The sequence below is a fragment of the Ascochyta rabiei genome, chromosome 3 (assembly GCF_004011695.2).
Source record: "Ascochyta rabiei chromosome 3, complete sequence".
Classification (NCBI taxonomy): domain Eukaryota; kingdom Fungi; phylum Ascomycota; class Dothideomycetes; order Pleosporales; family Didymellaceae; genus Ascochyta; species Ascochyta rabiei.
In genome coordinates, this window is record NC_082407.1 from 1,723,780 (window position 1) to 1,741,461 (window position 17,682).

A 17,682-nucleotide genomic window follows, 5' to 3' on the forward strand; every position below is an offset into this window, starting at 1 on the left:
TTTCAACGGCGTTTATAGAGGCGGGCAGGCACATGTTCTGACCAATTTTTTTATTCTTTCTCATCTATATATAATAGCTTTACACACGACATGAACGAACTGGCACTGGCATTGGCATTGGCACTGGCACTGGCACTGGGATTGGCACTGGACTTTTGACTTTGTACGTTTGAACTGGGAGATACCACACACAGCATCATCTATGGACCGGCATTGCGACGGGTGTCGAGACGAGTATTACAATCCAGCATTTTCCCCCTCACTTTCTCCGTGTTTCATCTCCCTCCCCTCCTCACCGCTATCCTCTTCTTCCTGTCTGTCGTGTGTAAACTTGGATCTCGCCATTCTCGGCTTCGTCATACTTCTTCACTGCACCCTTCTTGCCGGTTGTCGTTCACCTCGCGCTCCTCCTCTACAGCTGAACTGAGCTGAGCTGAGCTGATGCCAACACCTGCCCTACCATACCATACTATACTATACCATACCATACCATACCATACCATACCGTACCATACCATACCATGCCATACCATGCCATACCAACGCTAACCGCCTACGTGCACTAGCTCGATCGTTGCCTCTGTTCTTGTAGAGACAAGTCTACAAAGCAGACGACTGGGACGTTGTTTCCTCGTTTTGTTTCATGATGATTTATGACGTTCTGTTCTACGATGTTCTGTGGAGTGTACAGCTATCGATAGGAAAGGAGGGACGAGGCCTGCTAGCGTGATTGCAGAGCCAGCTCGCTTGGTGGCCGTGCTGAAGGACCAGCACAGCTCTTGAGGTTGCAGATGGGCTGGTGATGTGTTGGTTTGTTTCACCCTGTGTCTGTTTGCTTGTTGGTGGTTCAATGCGTGCCCAGTTTGGAAAACGCAGTATCTTGGGGATGAAGAAGATGAAGAAGATGATAAGAGCCAGGCTATGGCCGGGAGATTACGTTTCATTCATTCGCATAAAAGAGCAGGTCTACATGATGTCGCACTTGGTAGGCAGCCCGCAAGGCCCCTCGCCATCCTTCTTCTCCTGAGGACCTGTAGGCTGCTCAGGCACCCTCTGTGTGGTTGGCTCCTTCGCACCGTTTGCTGTTGTGTTTTCTGTTTCTGTTTGTTTTTGTGTTGTAGTGTTTGGCGTCGTGGTATACGCTGGCGCCGCTGCCTTCTTCTCGCTGCCATCTAGTCACGGGTGCGCCTTGGCAACAGCCTCGTAGAAGGCCTTGCCCTGGGCTGTCGCAACGCTGAGCTCGAGAGCACTGGGCTGGCGCGAGCCGTCGCCACCGGAGAAGGTACCTGCGCCCCAGGGCGAACCGCCGTGGATCTCCTCAAGGTTGGAGAGCTGGGCGAATGCCGTCTTGTAGCCGAGCGGGACGTAGATGAAACCGTGGTGTGCCAAGGTCGACATGGCAGCAATTGCTGTGCTCTCCTGACCACCACCCTGGGTGCCTGTGGAGATGAAGATTCCGGCGTATTTGCCCCAGAAGCTCCCTTGTTGCCATTGCTTGCCAGTGCTGTCCCAGAAAGCCTTGAACTGGGCTGGGAAGTTGCCGTAACGGGTGGGAATACCGAAGAGGACACCGTCAAAGCCCTCGAGGTCGGCGGGGTTGTTCAGGGTAGCGATGTCGGTGGGCTTGGGCGGGGCGTACATCTTCTGGAGGACCTCGTCCGAGAGAGTCTCGGGGACCTGGAAGAGTGTAGCATCACCGCCGGCTTCGCGGATGCCCTTCAGCTCAGCTTCAGCCTGTGGAGGTGACGTTAGCAAGATGTGAGAGATGGTTGGCTACACAGCAACAACATACCAATGTCTTGACATGGCCGTACATGGAGTAGTAGACGATAGCGATCTTGGGAGCCATTGCGAAGGATTGGGGGTATCAAGTGCAGGAAGGACGAGGTGGAGAGCTGATCGAGGTGAAAGAAGGGCGGCTGCTGGCTTTATATAGGAGCGTCAACCCCATGCGAGAACGTTCCAGGCCGAGCCAATAAGACCGAGGGCAGCAGCTCGACCATAGCAACGCAGTGCTCTGGGTTTGATCCTATCGATGCCAGTGCTCGGTTTTCCGATCGTGGTCAAGCTTCTCGACGAGCTGCATTAGCGCCCCCAGATGTGGGGCTGAGGTCGATTACAAAAGGCTGACATGCAAGTTGGCAACTCTATCAGGGATTGCGCGACTTGCTTACCTTGCGACACAGCGACTGCGGCACTCTTTCCGTCCCTGGTTGTCGTGCCTTTGTGTTTGACCACGATTGGCAAGGTGTTGATAAGCGGGTCGTGTCCGGGAGAGAGAAGCTTCCGATCCGCATGCAGCTCACAGCGTGCTCCGTAAGCATAAGCATGCAAGATTGTGCATGGACCTAACGCGTTCGGTACTAAGGCTTTCGGCAATGGCGGGGTCATCAATTGGCGAGGAAACGGTCGACTGCACATACATCGACAGCCTTACGGCAGCTTCTGTTCTATCTCGTCGCGTCGTAAATTCAAACCGCACCAAGCTGTACGCTCTCAGGCTCATGCATCACTTGAGAAGCTTCGGTCAGCTTCAGGGCTCATGCAAACATCAAGCATTGGCAAGATTGGTGAGAGTCGCAAGTAATACATGGTCGTATGTCTAAGTGAACGCTAGAATGCTAGAAGGGTACAACTTCCCGTTGTCCCATGCGTACGCCTGACCGAGAAAAAGATAATAAAAGTGTACAGATACTTTTTTGTTTTGTATGCCGGTGGCTCTTTGGCCTGGTATCATCCAGGCTCGCTGCCTGTTCGCATATGGAGTCGTTAAAGTCGTAATGTTGCAAATCGCGATAGGGTACAGAAGAAGAGAAGTAAAGTCGTCCGTCATCGATCGGTCCACGATCAAGTTGAAATGGAATGTAGCCTCCTGCGGACGCCAGCAAGGAACTCGTCTTCTTCGATGCGCTGGAATGGGCCCTCCGCCTCTTTCTCGTAGAGGCCGGTGCTTCCGTATGGGCCCTTGCCGCTGAATTCGACATTCGCCGGCCAGAGTCCGTCGGTGACGGCTTGCGCCAGAGCAAAGTCGCCGTGGACGGAGCCAAATCCGGGCTCAAAGATACAATCTGCAAAGAAAAGCTCCACATACAGCTCCCGAGGGATGGCGCTCTTAGCACGTCGCTGGACCAAGGCACGAGCCTGTTGCAGCAACTTCTGTAATGCATCTGTGGCCTCCTGAGTCGAGCGCCCGTGCTCGTGGCCACACAGGTGAAGCGCGCGCACCTGCATGTCGCCCCTGAACCTAGCCTCTTCATGAGAGAAGAGATCGGCGCACACAGATGGAAGAGATATGGACAGAGTCTCAAGCTTGGGGCAGTTGCGGAAGGTCTCGCAAAGGTGCTCACTATCGCTTGGCGATCCAGGGTGAGGGTGCCAAAAGCCATCCTGCGACCTTGGGCTGTGCTCGAGTACCCGAAGTGTCTTACGAGATGCCTTGACAACAGCCATAACCCCATCAATAGTGATGGTAGAGATACAAGTCACGTGGAACTCCTCAAGCTGAGTAGCAGTCCGAGCAATCGCAAAGAGATCGTCATCGGTGATCGGCATGAAGGTGGTATCACCAAAGATCTTCAGCCGCCTCAATTGGCCGAAATTGACGGACTGCAGCGCCCGAAGGTCGATCTGGTTCTCCTTCTCTGCGGCCTGCTGTGAAGTCGGATCGATGCATTGGAGCTCCAATGACTCAATTGGCTTGCCGCATCCAGTCAAGAGGGTCCGCCACGAGAGTGCGTCAAGGTGCCTAACAGTAGTCCATGGGACGGACAGGGACGTGAGATTGGTGCAGTTTTTGAGAGATTCGAAGATCATGCGGTTCGTCTCAGCAGTGTAGAAACCATGGAACCACATGCGCTTGATCTTGGAGGCCAACTCCGGGAAATCGTTGAAGTTCCTCACCGTCTGCCTCAGGGAGGCAAAGGGGTCGCGGTAAACAGCCGTGCCGATGGGACGGTCAATGAGCTCATACAAGGGATAGCTTGATCGTCGGTTGGACAGCTCTGCCCATCGCTGCATGTTGTCAGAATGCGTCTCTTATCGGAGACTGCGTCATGCTTACCTCTCCTCCCTTCCAGCGGCGGATGTACACATTCTTGAGGGCGTATTCCAGGGCCCACTCGTGCCATTGCCAGCAGACGGTTCGAATGGCAGTAATGGCATCCCACTTGAGCATCTCTGGAGGGACGGGGCCTCTCACATAGCGCTGGAGAGTCGGCTTCTGGAGCGGCAGAGGGGCCTGAGACAATCCAAAGGTGTAGGTAGGGCCATCACGAACATTAGCTTCGGCAACCTCTTCGAGGATCTTGGAGAGGATTTCGAACGGGAGCTCCTTGATTTGCATTGAATTATCGATGACGCGTAGGTGCTTATCCGGGGTTCTCGACGATACGAAAGTAAGCTGTAGGTGGTTGCCTTTTTTTTTGGTGGCGATGTGGTATTGCGTCGTAAGTAAGTCGTACGTAGGTAAGTCGTAGGTGAATCGAGATGGGCTTGGCTTAGTCGGGAGGTCTGGACTTCAAGTGAAGGTGGGAAGTTGTCTCTTATAGTCGTAACACCCCTCCCTCGTCAGAGCTGCAGGGTTTTATTAACAAAGGGCACCGTGGTACGTTGTTAGTCAAGAGTCAAGAGTTTCCCCAGCTCCATGCAGCAGCGCCAACTGCTCGGACGCCGGGTAACAGAGTGGATCAGGACTAAAAGGATCATTCTGGCACAAGCCATGAATGACACAAATTGACCAATAAGGTAGGAAATTTGCAGTAGCACGCGCATGCTTCCGCGACGGGTAGGCGTTGGAGAGCCTGGTTGCCTCTGCCATGAATGGATTTCTGTGATGTAAGAGTTTGCCAAGCGCTTCTTTCCCCGGGCTGGGCAAGCAAAATCAGCGACGCAGCCATCACGTGAAGCAGGTCACAAGGTCATCTCGCAATTTCGAAGGGGTAACAGATTGGTCTTTCTGACACATCGAAATCCTTCCGCGAGTACTCCGACCACCGTTGCTCATCCTCGTGCCTGCTCAGCGCTTTGCAGCTGGCGCCCGCTTGCGACCGGCCTGCAGCGTTGAACGTTGCAAAGCACGACGCTGGTGCTGCCGCTGCATGCCGCCTGCCCTTTCGGTCGCCCTTGAGGCTTTGCACCTCTCATCGCGACGCTGGGAAAGGAATGTGCGGAACAGGTGGCTGGCTCGACCCTTCTTGCACGCACCTGGTCGCACAGCTTCAAGACGATTGCACATTTCCGCATCTCCTGGCGCCTGCAACTGCCTGTGTCGCCATCGATATCAGGTCTCACACCTTCGATTTCGTCAACTGTCGCCATAGGGTCTCATACAACGCATCCGTCCGTCCATCGTTCTTGCATACGAAGATACCTAGCCTTTGCCAATCGAACTGCCAATTGCAGACTTGACAGCGCTGTAGTCCTTAGTTATTGAACACTGCACCTCCCCAAGCTATGTCAAGGAACATGCCGAAGCCACGACGGCACCCAAGTCTTCGTCTGCTGAGGTGGACCTCAGCGCAGAATTTTCACGATGTCTTCAAGCCATCCTGCTGAGACGCGTCTTCAGTGTTTGCATGAAAACAAGCTTAGCTTGCAGCAGCTTTGTCTTCGAAACAGCTTCTTTGGTAGTCTCTTACGTTTTCGAACCTTCCCCGCCATGCGACCCTCGTGTCTCCACACCCATCGTTGACGGTTCGGGAACTATCTTAGCTCGGGATGCCAGCCGAACACACCGCAAAGACTCTTTCCTGCAGCCCAGCTGCAAGGTTCGCCTGAACACTAGTCAGAATGAAGTGCTGGACAGAAGTCCATTCTCGCACCGATGTGTGCAGGTCCTATGCGTCGTGCCTATCACTGCGCACCTTCGCTCCTTTGATGAAGTTGGACGAAGCCGCAGCTGGGTTATTTTGAGATCAACAACACTTGGCCCGGCTTCCACGGGCTAATAGATACGCTACCCCACAAAGATCTCTGACCCCTGACATGGTTGACTTTTGCCTCCTGCAAAGCGTAAGGCTCAAACACAATCTATCGCACGCACTTGCCAAAACCGTCAGGCTTAAGCTCTCGGGGATCGCCTGCTCGTCCGGAGATGCAATCTGATCCATGGGATGGTCACGAGGCTGGATATATGACACATCGGCTCAGCCACTAGGCGTCGCAACACTAGTGAAGGCATCGTGACCTGCTTCTTTTCGCCTCGACGTCCAAGCATCGTGAAATTTGCAAGCTAACCGCATTAGTGACGTCTACGTGGCAAGTTGAGGACAGACGCTGGGATCACCAGTCCATGTTGCAGAAGACGCCGAACGCAACAGTCATCATTCTCGGCTCAAGTACAATGACTGGATGTGTTCACCAAACCGTAAGCTGGAACGTGGCTACACGTCTTCAGCTTTTTATTCATTGCCCTCCTGTTGACATAGGATACAATCACTCTGTAGGCCATCAAGATTCTGATAGAGACGTAGGTTCGTAGCTGGCCTTTTCCACGTTGTGAGAGCTGGTGTGTGTACAGATCACGGCAGTATGGGGTGACACCTCACAACTCGCAGATTACTTTGATCGATCGACTCCATCGTCCCCCTCTGTTGCTTGTTAAGTACGCGAAAGAACAAGCTTGCATGAATCCCGCTTTCAGTGTCCGGAATGCTCAGACACGACACCATCGGCATTCCACATGTTCTTGAAACGAGACCTCTATCCGTGGCGATACGCATCTTGAGGTTCGAAGATTGATTCCATTATCCTGAGGGTGCGGTCCAATGCCGTACTGCATACTTTGGTGAACATTTCCAGTTCTAGGCTCCTTTGGGAAGGACTCTAGTCGTCTTAACAGGAAGAGGCTGTATAAAAGACTTTATAGGAACAAAAGTGTAACAATTACTCAGGAGAATAAGACTGTATCTTTTTTAATGTGCTTTTAGAGGGACTGAGCCTAGAAAAGGCAGTGTAAACAGCCTCTAAGCCCCAGTTTTAATGTTCATGATGGAGTGGGGCGGCAGAAAGAGCTGAGATGGCCTCGTTGTACCGCATTTTCTGGTGAACATCGTCTGTTCTAGGCTCTTTTGGGAAATTGCTGAGGGCCAATTAGATCGCTAGTGGTAACCCACCACTTAACGACACCCCTTTAGTCACTCTCTAGCATTACAATAGTATTAACTGCAGCTAAAGTAGTAACCTAAAAATAGTTGTAGATAATTGTAGGGGAGTTTGTAAGTACAACAGTACCTATATTAGCTACCCTAGCTTATCCCTATCCTTAGTTGTTGTTAGGCTCTAAGCCTTAGACTCTTAGCCTCAGGCATGTAGCGCGTCCACCTCTGACCTGTAATAGCAATAAGTACTGTTCTGGCTACAGTCTTACTATTAAAGTGAGCATTGTTACCTTTTTGGCATGCTTAGCATGGTGGGCAGAGCTGTAGCCTTAACAGTTGTAACCTACAATTATCCTAACTATAGCTAATCTTAAAGTTAATAATTTAGTATAACGTACTCCACGGTTGAGCGGATCACACAATCGAGCGGATCACTCAAAACCCCACCAAAATTGCCCAAAACTACAACCCTTTATCTCAACAACCACGCAATAAAATCTTCTAAAATTTTCAGGACAGGGCTGCACTAATATAAATAAGAGTATTTAAAAGTCTTAGAGTGCTAGAATTTATAATACAGAAGTTATTGAGCAATTACTGTTTTACAGGGGTGTTTGGCACTATTTGCAGGCTATTTCTATAGCTATTATAGCTATAAAGCTGAAATCTGGATATGTACTTACTAATAACTATGCAATACTATTCTAAGATTTTAAGAAGATTTTATTGCGTGGTTGTTGAAATAAAGGGTTGTAGTTTTGGACAATTTTGGTGGGGTTTTGAGTGATCCGCTCGATCGTGTGATCCGCTCGACTGTGGAGTACGTTACTGTGTATTTAACAGTATTAAAGAGATCTATATAATAGGGCATATTAATGTTACTACAGTACTAATATACAAGAGAAACGCATCCTAATAAGATTCTGATATCTTAGCATATGCAGAGCCCCGCACTGTTACCTAATCGTTACCTGACTGGCCCGGAGGTTTGCCCCAAAACAGCCTAGAACAGACGATGTTCACCAGAAAATGCGGTAGCCAATGAGTCACCCTCGCCGCTTCCCAGAGTAGCCTAAACAGGGTCCTTATAATCCCGGAATGCGGAACGGGCCTCATTGTGTCACGAAGCCGCTGCACGTCATCCCCGTCTCGGTTGAAGAAGCCATACCAATTACATAACAGGTGTTTATCTTGGCCGGCAAGGAGCACTTCTTCGAGCTGTACGGCAATAAACAAGAGGCCCATCTAGCATAAGGATTGTCGTTGAGATTGATAAGGTCTTGCCAACTACAGGACGACTCGTCATCTCGGCTGACATGTAATCCGCTCAGAGTATGTACTTGTCGTGAGGTCACAGAGTGCAATGGCTTTTTCAAGATACCCACTCACTAAACAATCATTGCAACAAACTATCGACGCCAAATCGTTTCACAGGTCAGACGACAGCTCTTGCGCTGCAGAAAAAGCCCGCAACACTGTCTCAGCGGCCGCCGCTCAAATCGTACTGCTGGAGGCCCCTAGTGTGAGTGGAAGTACTCTACAGCTTTTCCTAGATGGCCGAAGTATCGTGACATGTGATTAGGCCGCGGACAATCGGCAGGTTGGCGTTGACCACCTCCTTATACTATAGTTTCCGACGAAAGTAGAGTCCTATGGCCAGTGCAATGTGGAGGAAAAGCACAGGCTTAGCAAGTCCAACTTCCGAGGGTTTCTTGGCTTTACACCAATTAACGGACATCTCCTGTCTTTGTCATTTGCAACAGCATCTGTGCGCGCTCGTTATAAACAATAAGTGTTTCTGTACAAGACCCACCGCACTGGCCACAGCACTCTACTTTCGCCGGAGACTATTGTATACGATAGTATACGATATTATACGAGCAAATATTTTCTTTTTAAATGAAGCAGTAAAGCCGAGCTGCTGCCAAGAGTAGCAGCTCGGCTGTGCAGTGCCAAACAGAGTGCCAAGCGGATTGCCGCCTTTGAAGAAGATCTAATGAACAGCCCTAGATAGTATGACTGCATACCATTTGAGACGTGGGGACCAGTGCTTGCACGTACCAGACACGTACCAGCATATCGCTACAATGGTTGGCAAAGCTTAACTTCGCGATAGGACGGAAACTAAACAACATGCTCCACAAACCCAATATGGAAACCCGTGTTTGGCAGCTGCCGAACATCTTTCACTTCACCACAACAGCGACTATACAGAATAATAGCTAGTCTCTGCGACGCAAGGCCACGAGCACGATCGATGCTTGCAAGGGTATCATCTCCCACTGCAGTATTTTTTCCGCCTACCACGTTCAGGTTCACTCCAGTTCTATGTATTTAAGCTGCTGCCGCTTCAGCGTGTTTTGGTATCAAAGAACATCATCAGAATGAAGCTCTCTACTCTCGCCCTCGGTACCGTCATTTCCACTGCCAGCGCCGCTGTTATCGGACAGCTTGAAGAGCGCGCTACATATGCCGTTGTTGGCAAGCCAGAAGGTTTCGCCTCAGGAGCCACTGGAGGTGGACGTGCAGCCTGCGCGATCCCATCTAGCGTTGCGCAGCTGAAGACATGGCTCACCGACAGCACTGCTCGTTGCATCGTGCTGGACAAGGAGTGAGTCACCTTATCTTAAGCAGCGGGTTGTCGTAAGAAAATACTGATTGTCGATCTTCAGATACAACTTCAAGGGCACTGAAGGCACCACCACCGAAACGGGCTGCCGACCAGCATCCAACAAGTGCCCCGGTAATGGCGGTCAAGACGCTATCAACAAGGCTTCGTGGTGTACAAACGGTAACGCAGGTGCTGGCTCTAAGTCTATCAGCGTTACCTACGATACCGCAGGTGTTGCAGGTATCAACGTCGGCTCCAACAAGAGCTTGATCGGCGTTGGCAACAAGGGCGTCATTCGTGGAAAGGGTCTGCGTATGGCGAACGGAGCGTCTAACGTGATCATCCAGAACATTCATATTACAGAGGTGAGCACACATGATCGAGTCTAACCGAAGATCTCGAAGATAGGCCGTATGCAGCGGTCGATTCTGATCTTCGTGGTCGATCAAGAGCCTGTCTATTCCATGGGTTCTAAGCTAACAACATGATTCCAGCTCAACCCTCAGTACATCTGGGGAGGAGATGCTCTCACTGTGGATGGTTCTGATCTCATCTGGATTGGTATGTTAATCGCCCATTCCATAGCCTGGAGTTATTCAGACAACTAGAAGCATGAAGGAACCAAACTGACACTCACCTGAACAGATCACGTCAAGGTATCCCTCGTGGGCCGCCAGATGTTCGTCGCTGGCAATGGAGCGTCCAACCGCGTATCCCTCACCAACAACGAATTCGACGGCTCAACCAGTTGGTCCGCCACCTGCGACGGCCACCACTACTGGGCCCTCTACCTGACCGGCTCCCAAGACCTCATCACCATGAAGGGCAACTACATCCACCACACCTCTGGCCGCAGCCCCAAGATTGGTGGAAACTCGCTAGTCCACGCTGTCAACAACTACTGGTACGCCAACTCTGGCCACGCTTTCGACATTGCTGCCGGCGGTCAGGTTGTCGCCGAGGGAAACGTCTTCCAGAACGTCGTGACGCCGCTTCTTAGCAACACTGGAAAGCTGTTTGGTTCCCCGTCTACTAGCGCGAACACTGCTTGCACCAACAGCCTGGGCCATGCTTGCCAGTTGAATGCATTCGGCAGCTCGGGCACGCTTGGAGGAACGGATACTTCCTTCTTCTCCAACTTCAGTGGCAAGTCTATTGCTTCTGCTGGCGCTGCCAGCGCGTCTGTTGCTAACACTGCGGGTGTCGGTAAAATTTGAGCGTTGCGCTGTCTGGTGGAATGTTTGGTGTTCGAACCCATCTCTACGTGGAGACGATGGGGTTCGTATTTCATTCTTTTAGTTTGTGAATATTTTCTAATAGACTGCATCCTTTCTCTTTCAAGCTGGGACTCTTGTCCGATTAGGATGGTGTGGCGACATTGTGTCTTATATTTGCATCTAGTATGCTGCATTGAGCAGTCCAAGTTAGCAATTAGCAGAAAGTGCTAACTACAAGCTCAGAATACAGAAAATCAGTGGAGTAAGCCGTTGTGCGTTAGATGAATCCCTGGAGTCTCACAGAGTCTGAAGATATTACCTTTATTTCTACAGACGCTGCACAATATGTTCACAAATTGCAACAGGCCTCTGCACGGCAATTTGGAAGTCTTGAGACCAGCTACCAAGTCTAAACTTCTTCACTCCCCAAAAGCCGCCATCATCACACAACCTCAACCTGTTGCAAATGTTCAGGCCTTGCTTGTCCCCAGACTTCGTTAGCCATAGCCCCAGGCACGATAGCATCTCTCACGAGCCGATGCTGACCATTACCCACCCGGCGCAGAATCACAGGCAGGCACGTTGCACCTGGGCATGAGAAAAACTCCGTCGCGTAGACGAGCGCCTGATGCAGCCCAGCCGATGCGGTACCTTGGGCCCTTTTCCAAGCACGTAAGGCGCATGTTTGATTTGGCCGTTTGTATGAAACGGTTCCATACTACACCGAACAACACACGAGCAGAAACCATGTAGTTCCGTTCCCATGCCTTGTAACCATAAGTAAAAACGGGATGCCACTGTCGTTTGGCGTGATGTTGCAGAGAGCGAGTCCCTGTGTAGAGTTTCCTGTTACCATAAATCCATTTGACAATGTCGCTCTCTAGATATTCCACGTCTATGGAACCATGATTTGGATGGAAGGCCTGGAGGAAGCTATAGCCGTGGGTTGGTTCTGTATTGACTGAGTAACCCGACGCTTTGGTATACACCGCGCTGCACAGCTCCTCTCTTATATGGAAAGTACAAGCGTCTCTCGTCCAGCTTGGGTCGTGTGTAGGGAACCCGCTCTGTGGTGGATCGGCCCACGCTTGTCCTAAGCTACGCACTGTTCCAGTTTGGAGTGCAGATGTCACTAGCGTGTTTCCTTTATTTGAGATCTTTGAGAGTAATAGATCAGTTGCTTCTCGGCTTGGTACAGCATCCCATCTTACAGGCGCGTCTTCATCATCACCGGCAATCAAGTCGATCGCGCTTGTCAGGATGAGAACGATCAAATCCATAAAATTCCGGACACCACGGTGATAAGCCTGTGGTTGGATGGCAGTGTGGTGCTAGTAGAATGATATTGAGAGATTTTTCCGGATATAGACCCTCGTCATGGCAAGCGTAACTTTTGTCAAATCGGTTGCATAGTGTGGATCGAGGAGAGACTTGAGAGCGTCGAGAGGAAGCCCCAACAATCCGAATACTCGATCGTGTCTCTGCGCACATTAGTTTTTCTTTTGTTTTCTCCAGTATTTATTCCAATTGAAAAAGTCGGTTCATCAGGTAGGAACTTCGGATGTTGCAGACGGCTTTGACTTGGACCCACCGTTCTTTCCTGTGATGTGATTCAAACAGTCCCAGGAGGATACGCAACCTTGCAGCTGGCACGAGGCTGCTGCCAATGAGAAATGGAGGGTTGTTACCGATTGCGTACTCTTGGACAATCCATATTCGGCTCCAGTAATGATCGTTACAGAAGGCCTCGAGAGCAGACTGAACGGACTCATTGTCCATCATGTCGACCACAAAAGAATCCTGGTACTGTGTAGATTGTGAGAGAGTCACAAGCTTCGAAAATTCGAGCACCTGAACAACTTGCGCTGTGGCTCCTGTCTCAATCGCAACAATGCCTGCTCCAGCGCCGGCAAGACCTTTCTCATTCGAAGCACTTGAGCGCTTCACTCAGTGGCATCGATCTGGTTTGTATAGATAGCACCGACCTATTGCAAACCGTAAGTGAGAATAGACCGATGTTGCTATTGGAGTGATCTTACCCAGACGTATGCACAGTCGAGATCACAGAGATCCCGAAGGATTCTGTAGACATTGGGCCTAGTCTTGAATAGCTTGCCGTCGATAGTGATCGATTCTGATGTGTCCATCACTCCCCAAGTATGGGAAAGAGCAGGTGATTTGCATTCTTGAGCTGCAGACAGCGACAAACCAACAATATCACGCTGAGCTTCTGCCTCATTGTAAGTGTTCGAAGCTTGCTAAGGTTGGACGTTAAAATGCAGAATATATATGGGCAAAGTTTTCGCGAAGGTGTAACAAGTCCTCATATGATAGGCTCCGAGAAAGACAGCGGATATCATTAAGAAGCTCTGCACAACATCGGTTTTATGTACAGTTCATGCCAATAGAGTAGTTGCATGCTTCGTGTAGCACTTGGGTATCATTTCTCGTCACGTTCCCTGCAAGTCTCGCAGCCCCCTCACCTCCTCCTCGCGGCCATACTTTCAACGTTGTTCGCATGTGCAAGCAGATACTTGCAGCATGTCAGCGTATACTTGCATGCCTTTGTCCAGCTCTCCTCCTTGTTCAGCGCCAACTTGATGCTTTGGTCGTGAATGCGATCTTTGCGTATCTCATACGGCATCTTGACGCCTGGTCCACCCATGCCCACTCTCAGACTGCTCCCTGCATCAACGCCTTGGTTTTCCACGAACTCGCCCAGTTGCCTCAAACATTCCAGGAACGCAACCATGGCAGTGTCGAACTTCCGATGCAAGAAACCGAAGTTTATAGGGAAATCGCCGGACGAGTACAGCTCCAGACGTTGCTTTTGAACGTTGGGAGAGCTAGCTGTTGAGGCGCGAGTGTCAGCGACGGAAGCACCATTCTTGACTTCGTGTTTTAATATCGTAGATGTGGAGCCCATGGGGCAGAGTTCGTAGTTCTGGAACTTGTAGCCTAGGCGTTCAGCAAGTGTGGCGAGGAGAAGGCAGGTTTGGCCCCAGGCAGCGTTGATTTCTGGCCAGTCAACATACGGAGAAGGAAGGCGACCGAGTCGTAGTCCGTTGATTGTGGCAAAGTGGTTGTCGTGGGTTATGTTGAATGTGTCGTTGTAGACACTTCTACGTTGGAGTTGGTGAAGTATCTGCGTGTCGTGGGCGTATCGCGCTGTGAGGGCATCGCGCTCGTTCTGGAACTCGGTCAAGGTAGAGTTGAAGGCGTTCCTGTCTTTCCAGAAGTCTTCCTCTTCCTGGTCCAGCTGGCGAGCTTCCACTTCAAGAGCAGCCAGCTGAGCGTCCAAATCCACCTTTTCCGCCTCTAGCTTCTCCAGATTGGCGATGGCAGTGGCCTCGGCTTTCTTTGCGGCTTTCAGGGCAGCATCAGCTGCCTTGACTTCCTCCGCACTGGGGACATCCGTGTTGGCACGGCGAAGGTAGTCCACGTAGGCGTCGCGTTCTCGTGTCGCCACTCCCAGTCGTTTTTGTAGACCATCTACAAGGAGCTCAGTGCACTCGATGCATATGGGGTGGTCGATGTCTGAGCGCGCCGACAGTATCTCGAACATGCGCTGTGTTGTCTCCAAGCCATCTGCCATGCTTGCTCCTCCTACCGTCCCCGACGCTGCTGTGATGCTCGCTCTTCTCGACAATTCGGGCGTGGTAGGTTGCGTCTGTGTTGCTTCTGCCGGGGTTTGTTGGTCAGGACTGCGCACCGAGGCTGGTGGCTGGTCTGGTGGGTCCATCATCGACTCGGACATGTGCACGTTGACAAACGACATGGCGGGGTTCTGGCTGGCCTGTTGAAATCTCGAGGACGGCACATTGCGCTTGAAGGTAGGGTTCCTTGCGGACTGGATCGCTGTTTCGTAGGTCTGGTGTCTCGAGGACGGGTACGTAGGACGGGACTGGCGAGGTGGGTTGTTCTTGTGGCTTTGCTGCTGCGCCGTGACAGCCGAGTCTGTCGAACAAGTCAGTGGAAAGGCGGGTGTTGCAGGGCGTTGGCCAGCCATACCGGTCAGGAGCTTGAAGGCTGCAGGGTTGAGCTGGTCAATCGAGGCATCCACGTCGATGGGCGTGCGGCACTTCTGGCAGTACAGGCCGTGGCTCTTCTTGTCGTTGGCCATGGCGTTATTGGCGGTCTTGTTGCATGTCCAGTCTTGGGCTGGAGAAGAGGTCTAGCGGTGTGTGCGTGTGCGTGTGCGTGTACGTGTGCGTGTGTGTATGTGTATGGGGTATGGGGTAGAGCTGAAGCTTGGATCCCACATGTGGTCAGCCGTTTGATGTGCATCCTCCTGCAGGCCTAGCTCCCGCACGCGCAGGTGCCCCACTCCACGCTAGGACGCGCGAGGACGCGCGAGGGGAAGCCGCGTCCCAGCCATCGTGTTTCGCGTTCAGGCTCGTGCTCCCCTGCGCAATCCGTCCCCGCCGTAACGACGACAAACGCTTCCCGAGACAACAAACCCAATTCGTCGCATCGCTCAGGCCCCAGGGGCGTCCGTTCGTCTGGCTACCGCAATCGCCATGGAGCCTCCGGCGAAGCGACTGCGCATTCTCCAGTCCGTCGACGTGGACGAGACGAACCCCGACTACATCGCAGCGAAGCAAAAGCAACAGCTGAAGTTCAAGGGCAGGCTCGAGTCGCTGTTCGCCAAGTACGAAGGCCTGCACGAATCCATGAGCGACGAGATCGACTTCAGGACCGGCAAGCTGGTCGTGGACAGGGGCCATCTGCGGAGGCTCCACCGGCAAATCGAGCGCAAAGAGCCCACACTGCTCGACAGTCTTCTGGAGCCTGGGCTGGACAAGGAGGACGCATCGGAGAAAGAGGAGGAGCAAGCCGAGTCAGACGATGAATTGGCGCCTACGCAAGCCCCCAAAAGAAAGAACGACACTGCCCGAGATCAATCGAGCGTTGCGCAACCTGCAAGGCAGCTTGGTGCCGAGCCGGTTACATCGCCTTCGCACACTGTGCCCACAGAAGCAGTCCAAGCGAATGCGCTCCAACTGCCAAACACACCGAACCCAGCAGCGAGCCTACTGCAGCATGTTCACTTCCCTCAAACACCGCTTGGTCAACAGGCGCAGGCAGCCTTCTATGCCAACCTGAACCAGACGATTGCGCAGGCTGTGCAACACGCTGTTGCTCCATTGCTGTCCAGTCTCTTCCAAATCACACCAAACGTACCACTCGCGCAAGCTCCCGTGTTCCCAGTGCCATCTCCATACATATCAGGCACTGACAACGTGAGACCAGCAACGGACCCAAAATGGTACTTTCCACCCATGTCGGTTGCGAAGGAGGCGCAACAGACCATCGAGCAAAGATCGTCACCACCCGTGATGGACAAGCCATTGCCAGAAATTACAAACCGAGTCGAGGCCAGCTCTCCCCTCGTCCACCGTCGAAGAAGTCCCAAAGTTCATGTTCATATTCAACGAAACCTTACACCCAAGAAAAGACTCAATCCAACTACCAGCCCACAACTAAATCTCAACAGTGCGCGAGAGGATTCTTTGCCTGTGTTGGATAGCAACAATGACTCGAACCCCGGCGTAGAATCCCCAATCATACTGCCGAGCAAAGTTCGTTTTTCAAAGTATCAGTTTAGTGAAGAGGATGACGTATATATTAGTCGGAAAAGGGCCTTGCACAACCTGTCCTTTCCAGAGATCAAAGCAGGCAGAGAGAAGTGGTCAAGCTGGCCCGCAAGTGCCTTGTACAACCGGTGGATAAACCATATCAAGGACAGGCAGCTTCATTTGCAAGAAACACTGAAGACAGGACGCTCACTGCACAGCTCGTCAACCCCTCCTGAGCACGAGGAGCAGTTCTTCTCGAGCAAGGAGATTCCGGAAACATCGTCAGCATCACATCACCTGCCCACACCGAGCTCTCTTGGGCAGAACGACAGCCACGTGGAGGGTGCTGTTATACCACCGAGTTCACACTTCGACGACGATGAACTCGAACTGCTCTCTCTCGCCGGGGCAGATGTTGGCCAAGAGGTCCCCTCTGTTGGCGACTATGAAGACGACGATGTCTACCCTACACTCGACGAGATCCTCCCCTCCATCGAAGGCGCCGACTTCCGCAACGAAGACGAACTGCAACTCGAGATGCTCAAAACGGAAGAATCCGAGACCGAAGAACGAGTCCCACAGAAAGCGCTACCCAGCACAATCCCCGAAACCCAAGATTCCATCGTCATCGCCTCTTCTCCGAGCTACAAACGCCAGACAACACACAAGCAGAAGCCCAAGCCCAAGCCCCTCCGCACATACCGCGCCATGTCGGATTCGGAATCCGACCTCGATCTCATCGGCGCCAGCGACGGTCCCACACCCACCACACCGCGCATCACCATCAAGCGCGAATCCCTCACCCCGCAAGCAAGCAAATTCCTCTGCAGCTCGCCCGCCTTCAAGACGCCACACGCCATACCGCAGTCGTCGCGACTGGTATCCTCGGGCGCAAAATCGACGGGAAAACTAGATCGCAGAGCCTATCTCAAGGAGGTCAAGCAATCGTGGACCAAGAAGACGCCGGGCGCAAAGGGACTGCAGAATAAGAGGAGGAGTCTTAATTTGCAGCCGCCTGCGCACAGGAGGCGCTGGGCTGAGGTGGAGGACAGCGACGATGAACTCGCGGCATGATTGGACAATAAAGAAGTGAAATAGGAGTAATGCACCCAGTGCTATTCATGATTCATAGCTTCTTTAACTAAGCTAGGTATTTGACGACTGCTTGTTATGTATAA

The 17,682-nt window shown here is 51.9% G+C and overlaps 6 protein-coding genes across 6 annotated transcripts, besides 9 other annotated features; 2 read left to right on the forward strand and 4 right to left on the reverse strand.

The window, feature by feature from the left end:
• Nucleotides 1-3: part of a tandem repeat that runs on past the window's edge.
• A 95-nt stretch (nt 4-98) lies between these two features.
• Nucleotides 99-151: a tandem repeat.
• A 265-nt stretch (nt 152-416) lies between these two features.
• Nucleotides 417-442: a tandem repeat.
• Nucleotides 443-457: 15 nt separating this feature from the next.
• Nucleotides 458-542: a tandem repeat.
• Nucleotides 543-1,077: 535 nt separating this feature from the next.
• Nucleotides 1,078-1,117: a tandem repeat.
• A 59-nt stretch (nt 1,118-1,176) lies between these two features.
• Nucleotides 1,177-1,849, reverse strand: EKO05_0002159 (NAD(P)H dehydrogenase (quinone); the record flags this gene model as incomplete). The annotated part of the gene is made up of 2 exons (XM_038944125.1): nt 1,177-1,734; nt 1,793-1,849. The coding sequence occupies 2 exons, from the start codon at nt 1,847-1,849 to the stop codon at nt 1,177-1,179; spliced, it is 615 nt and encodes a 204-aa protein (XP_038792830.1).
• A 998-nt stretch (nt 1,850-2,847) lies between these two features.
• On the reverse strand, nt 2,848-4,342 carry EKO05_0002160 (uncharacterized protein; the record flags this gene model as incomplete). The annotated part of the gene is made up of 2 exons (XM_038944120.1): nt 2,848-4,011; nt 4,061-4,342. The coding sequence occupies 2 exons, from the start codon at nt 4,340-4,342 to the stop codon at nt 2,848-2,850; spliced, it is 1,446 nt and encodes a 481-aa protein (XP_038792831.1).
• Nucleotides 4,343-6,518: 2,176 nt separating this feature from the next.
• EKO05_0002161 (uncharacterized protein) lies at nt 6,519-6,719 on the reverse strand (the record flags this gene model as incomplete). Its single annotated transcript, XM_059635849.1, has 1 exon — nt 6,519-6,719. One exon carries the CDS (start codon nt 6,717-6,719, stop codon nt 6,519-6,521), a length of 201 nt encoding a protein of 66 aa, XP_059491832.1.
• A 566-nt stretch (nt 6,720-7,285) lies between these two features.
• Nucleotides 7,286-7,427: a dispersed repeat.
• Nucleotides 7,428-7,487: 60 nt separating this feature from the next.
• Nucleotides 7,488-7,925: a dispersed repeat.
• Nucleotides 7,926-8,721: 796 nt separating this feature from the next.
• Nucleotides 8,722-8,952: a dispersed repeat.
• Nucleotides 8,953-9,481: 529 nt separating this feature from the next.
• EKO05_0002162 (Pectin lyase) lies at nt 9,482-10,925 on the forward strand (the record flags this gene model as incomplete). Its single annotated transcript, XM_038943966.1, has 4 exons — nt 9,482-9,708; nt 9,770-10,073; nt 10,203-10,269; nt 10,354-10,925. 4 exons carry the CDS (start codon nt 9,482-9,484, stop codon nt 10,923-10,925), a joined length of 1,170 nt encoding a protein of 389 aa, XP_038792832.1.
• A 2,479-nt stretch (nt 10,926-13,404) lies between these two features.
• EKO05_0002163 (Vacuolar protein sorting-associated protein atg6) lies at nt 13,405-15,048 on the reverse strand (the record flags this gene model as incomplete). Its single annotated transcript, XM_038944036.2, has 2 exons — nt 13,405-14,882; nt 14,937-15,048. The coding sequence occupies 2 exons, from the start codon at nt 15,046-15,048 to the stop codon at nt 13,405-13,407; spliced, it is 1,590 nt and encodes a 529-aa protein (XP_038792833.2).
• Nucleotides 15,049-15,107: 59 nt separating this feature from the next.
• Nucleotides 15,108-15,142: a tandem repeat.
• A 303-nt stretch (nt 15,143-15,445) lies between these two features.
• Nucleotides 15,446-17,578, forward strand: EKO05_0002164 (uncharacterized protein; the record flags this gene model as incomplete). Its single annotated transcript, XM_038947442.1, has 1 exon — nt 15,446-17,578. The coding sequence occupies one exon, from the start codon at nt 15,446-15,448 to the stop codon at nt 17,576-17,578; it is 2,133 nt and encodes a 710-aa protein (XP_038792834.1).
• Between the last annotated feature and the right edge of the window lie 104 nt (nt 17,579-17,682).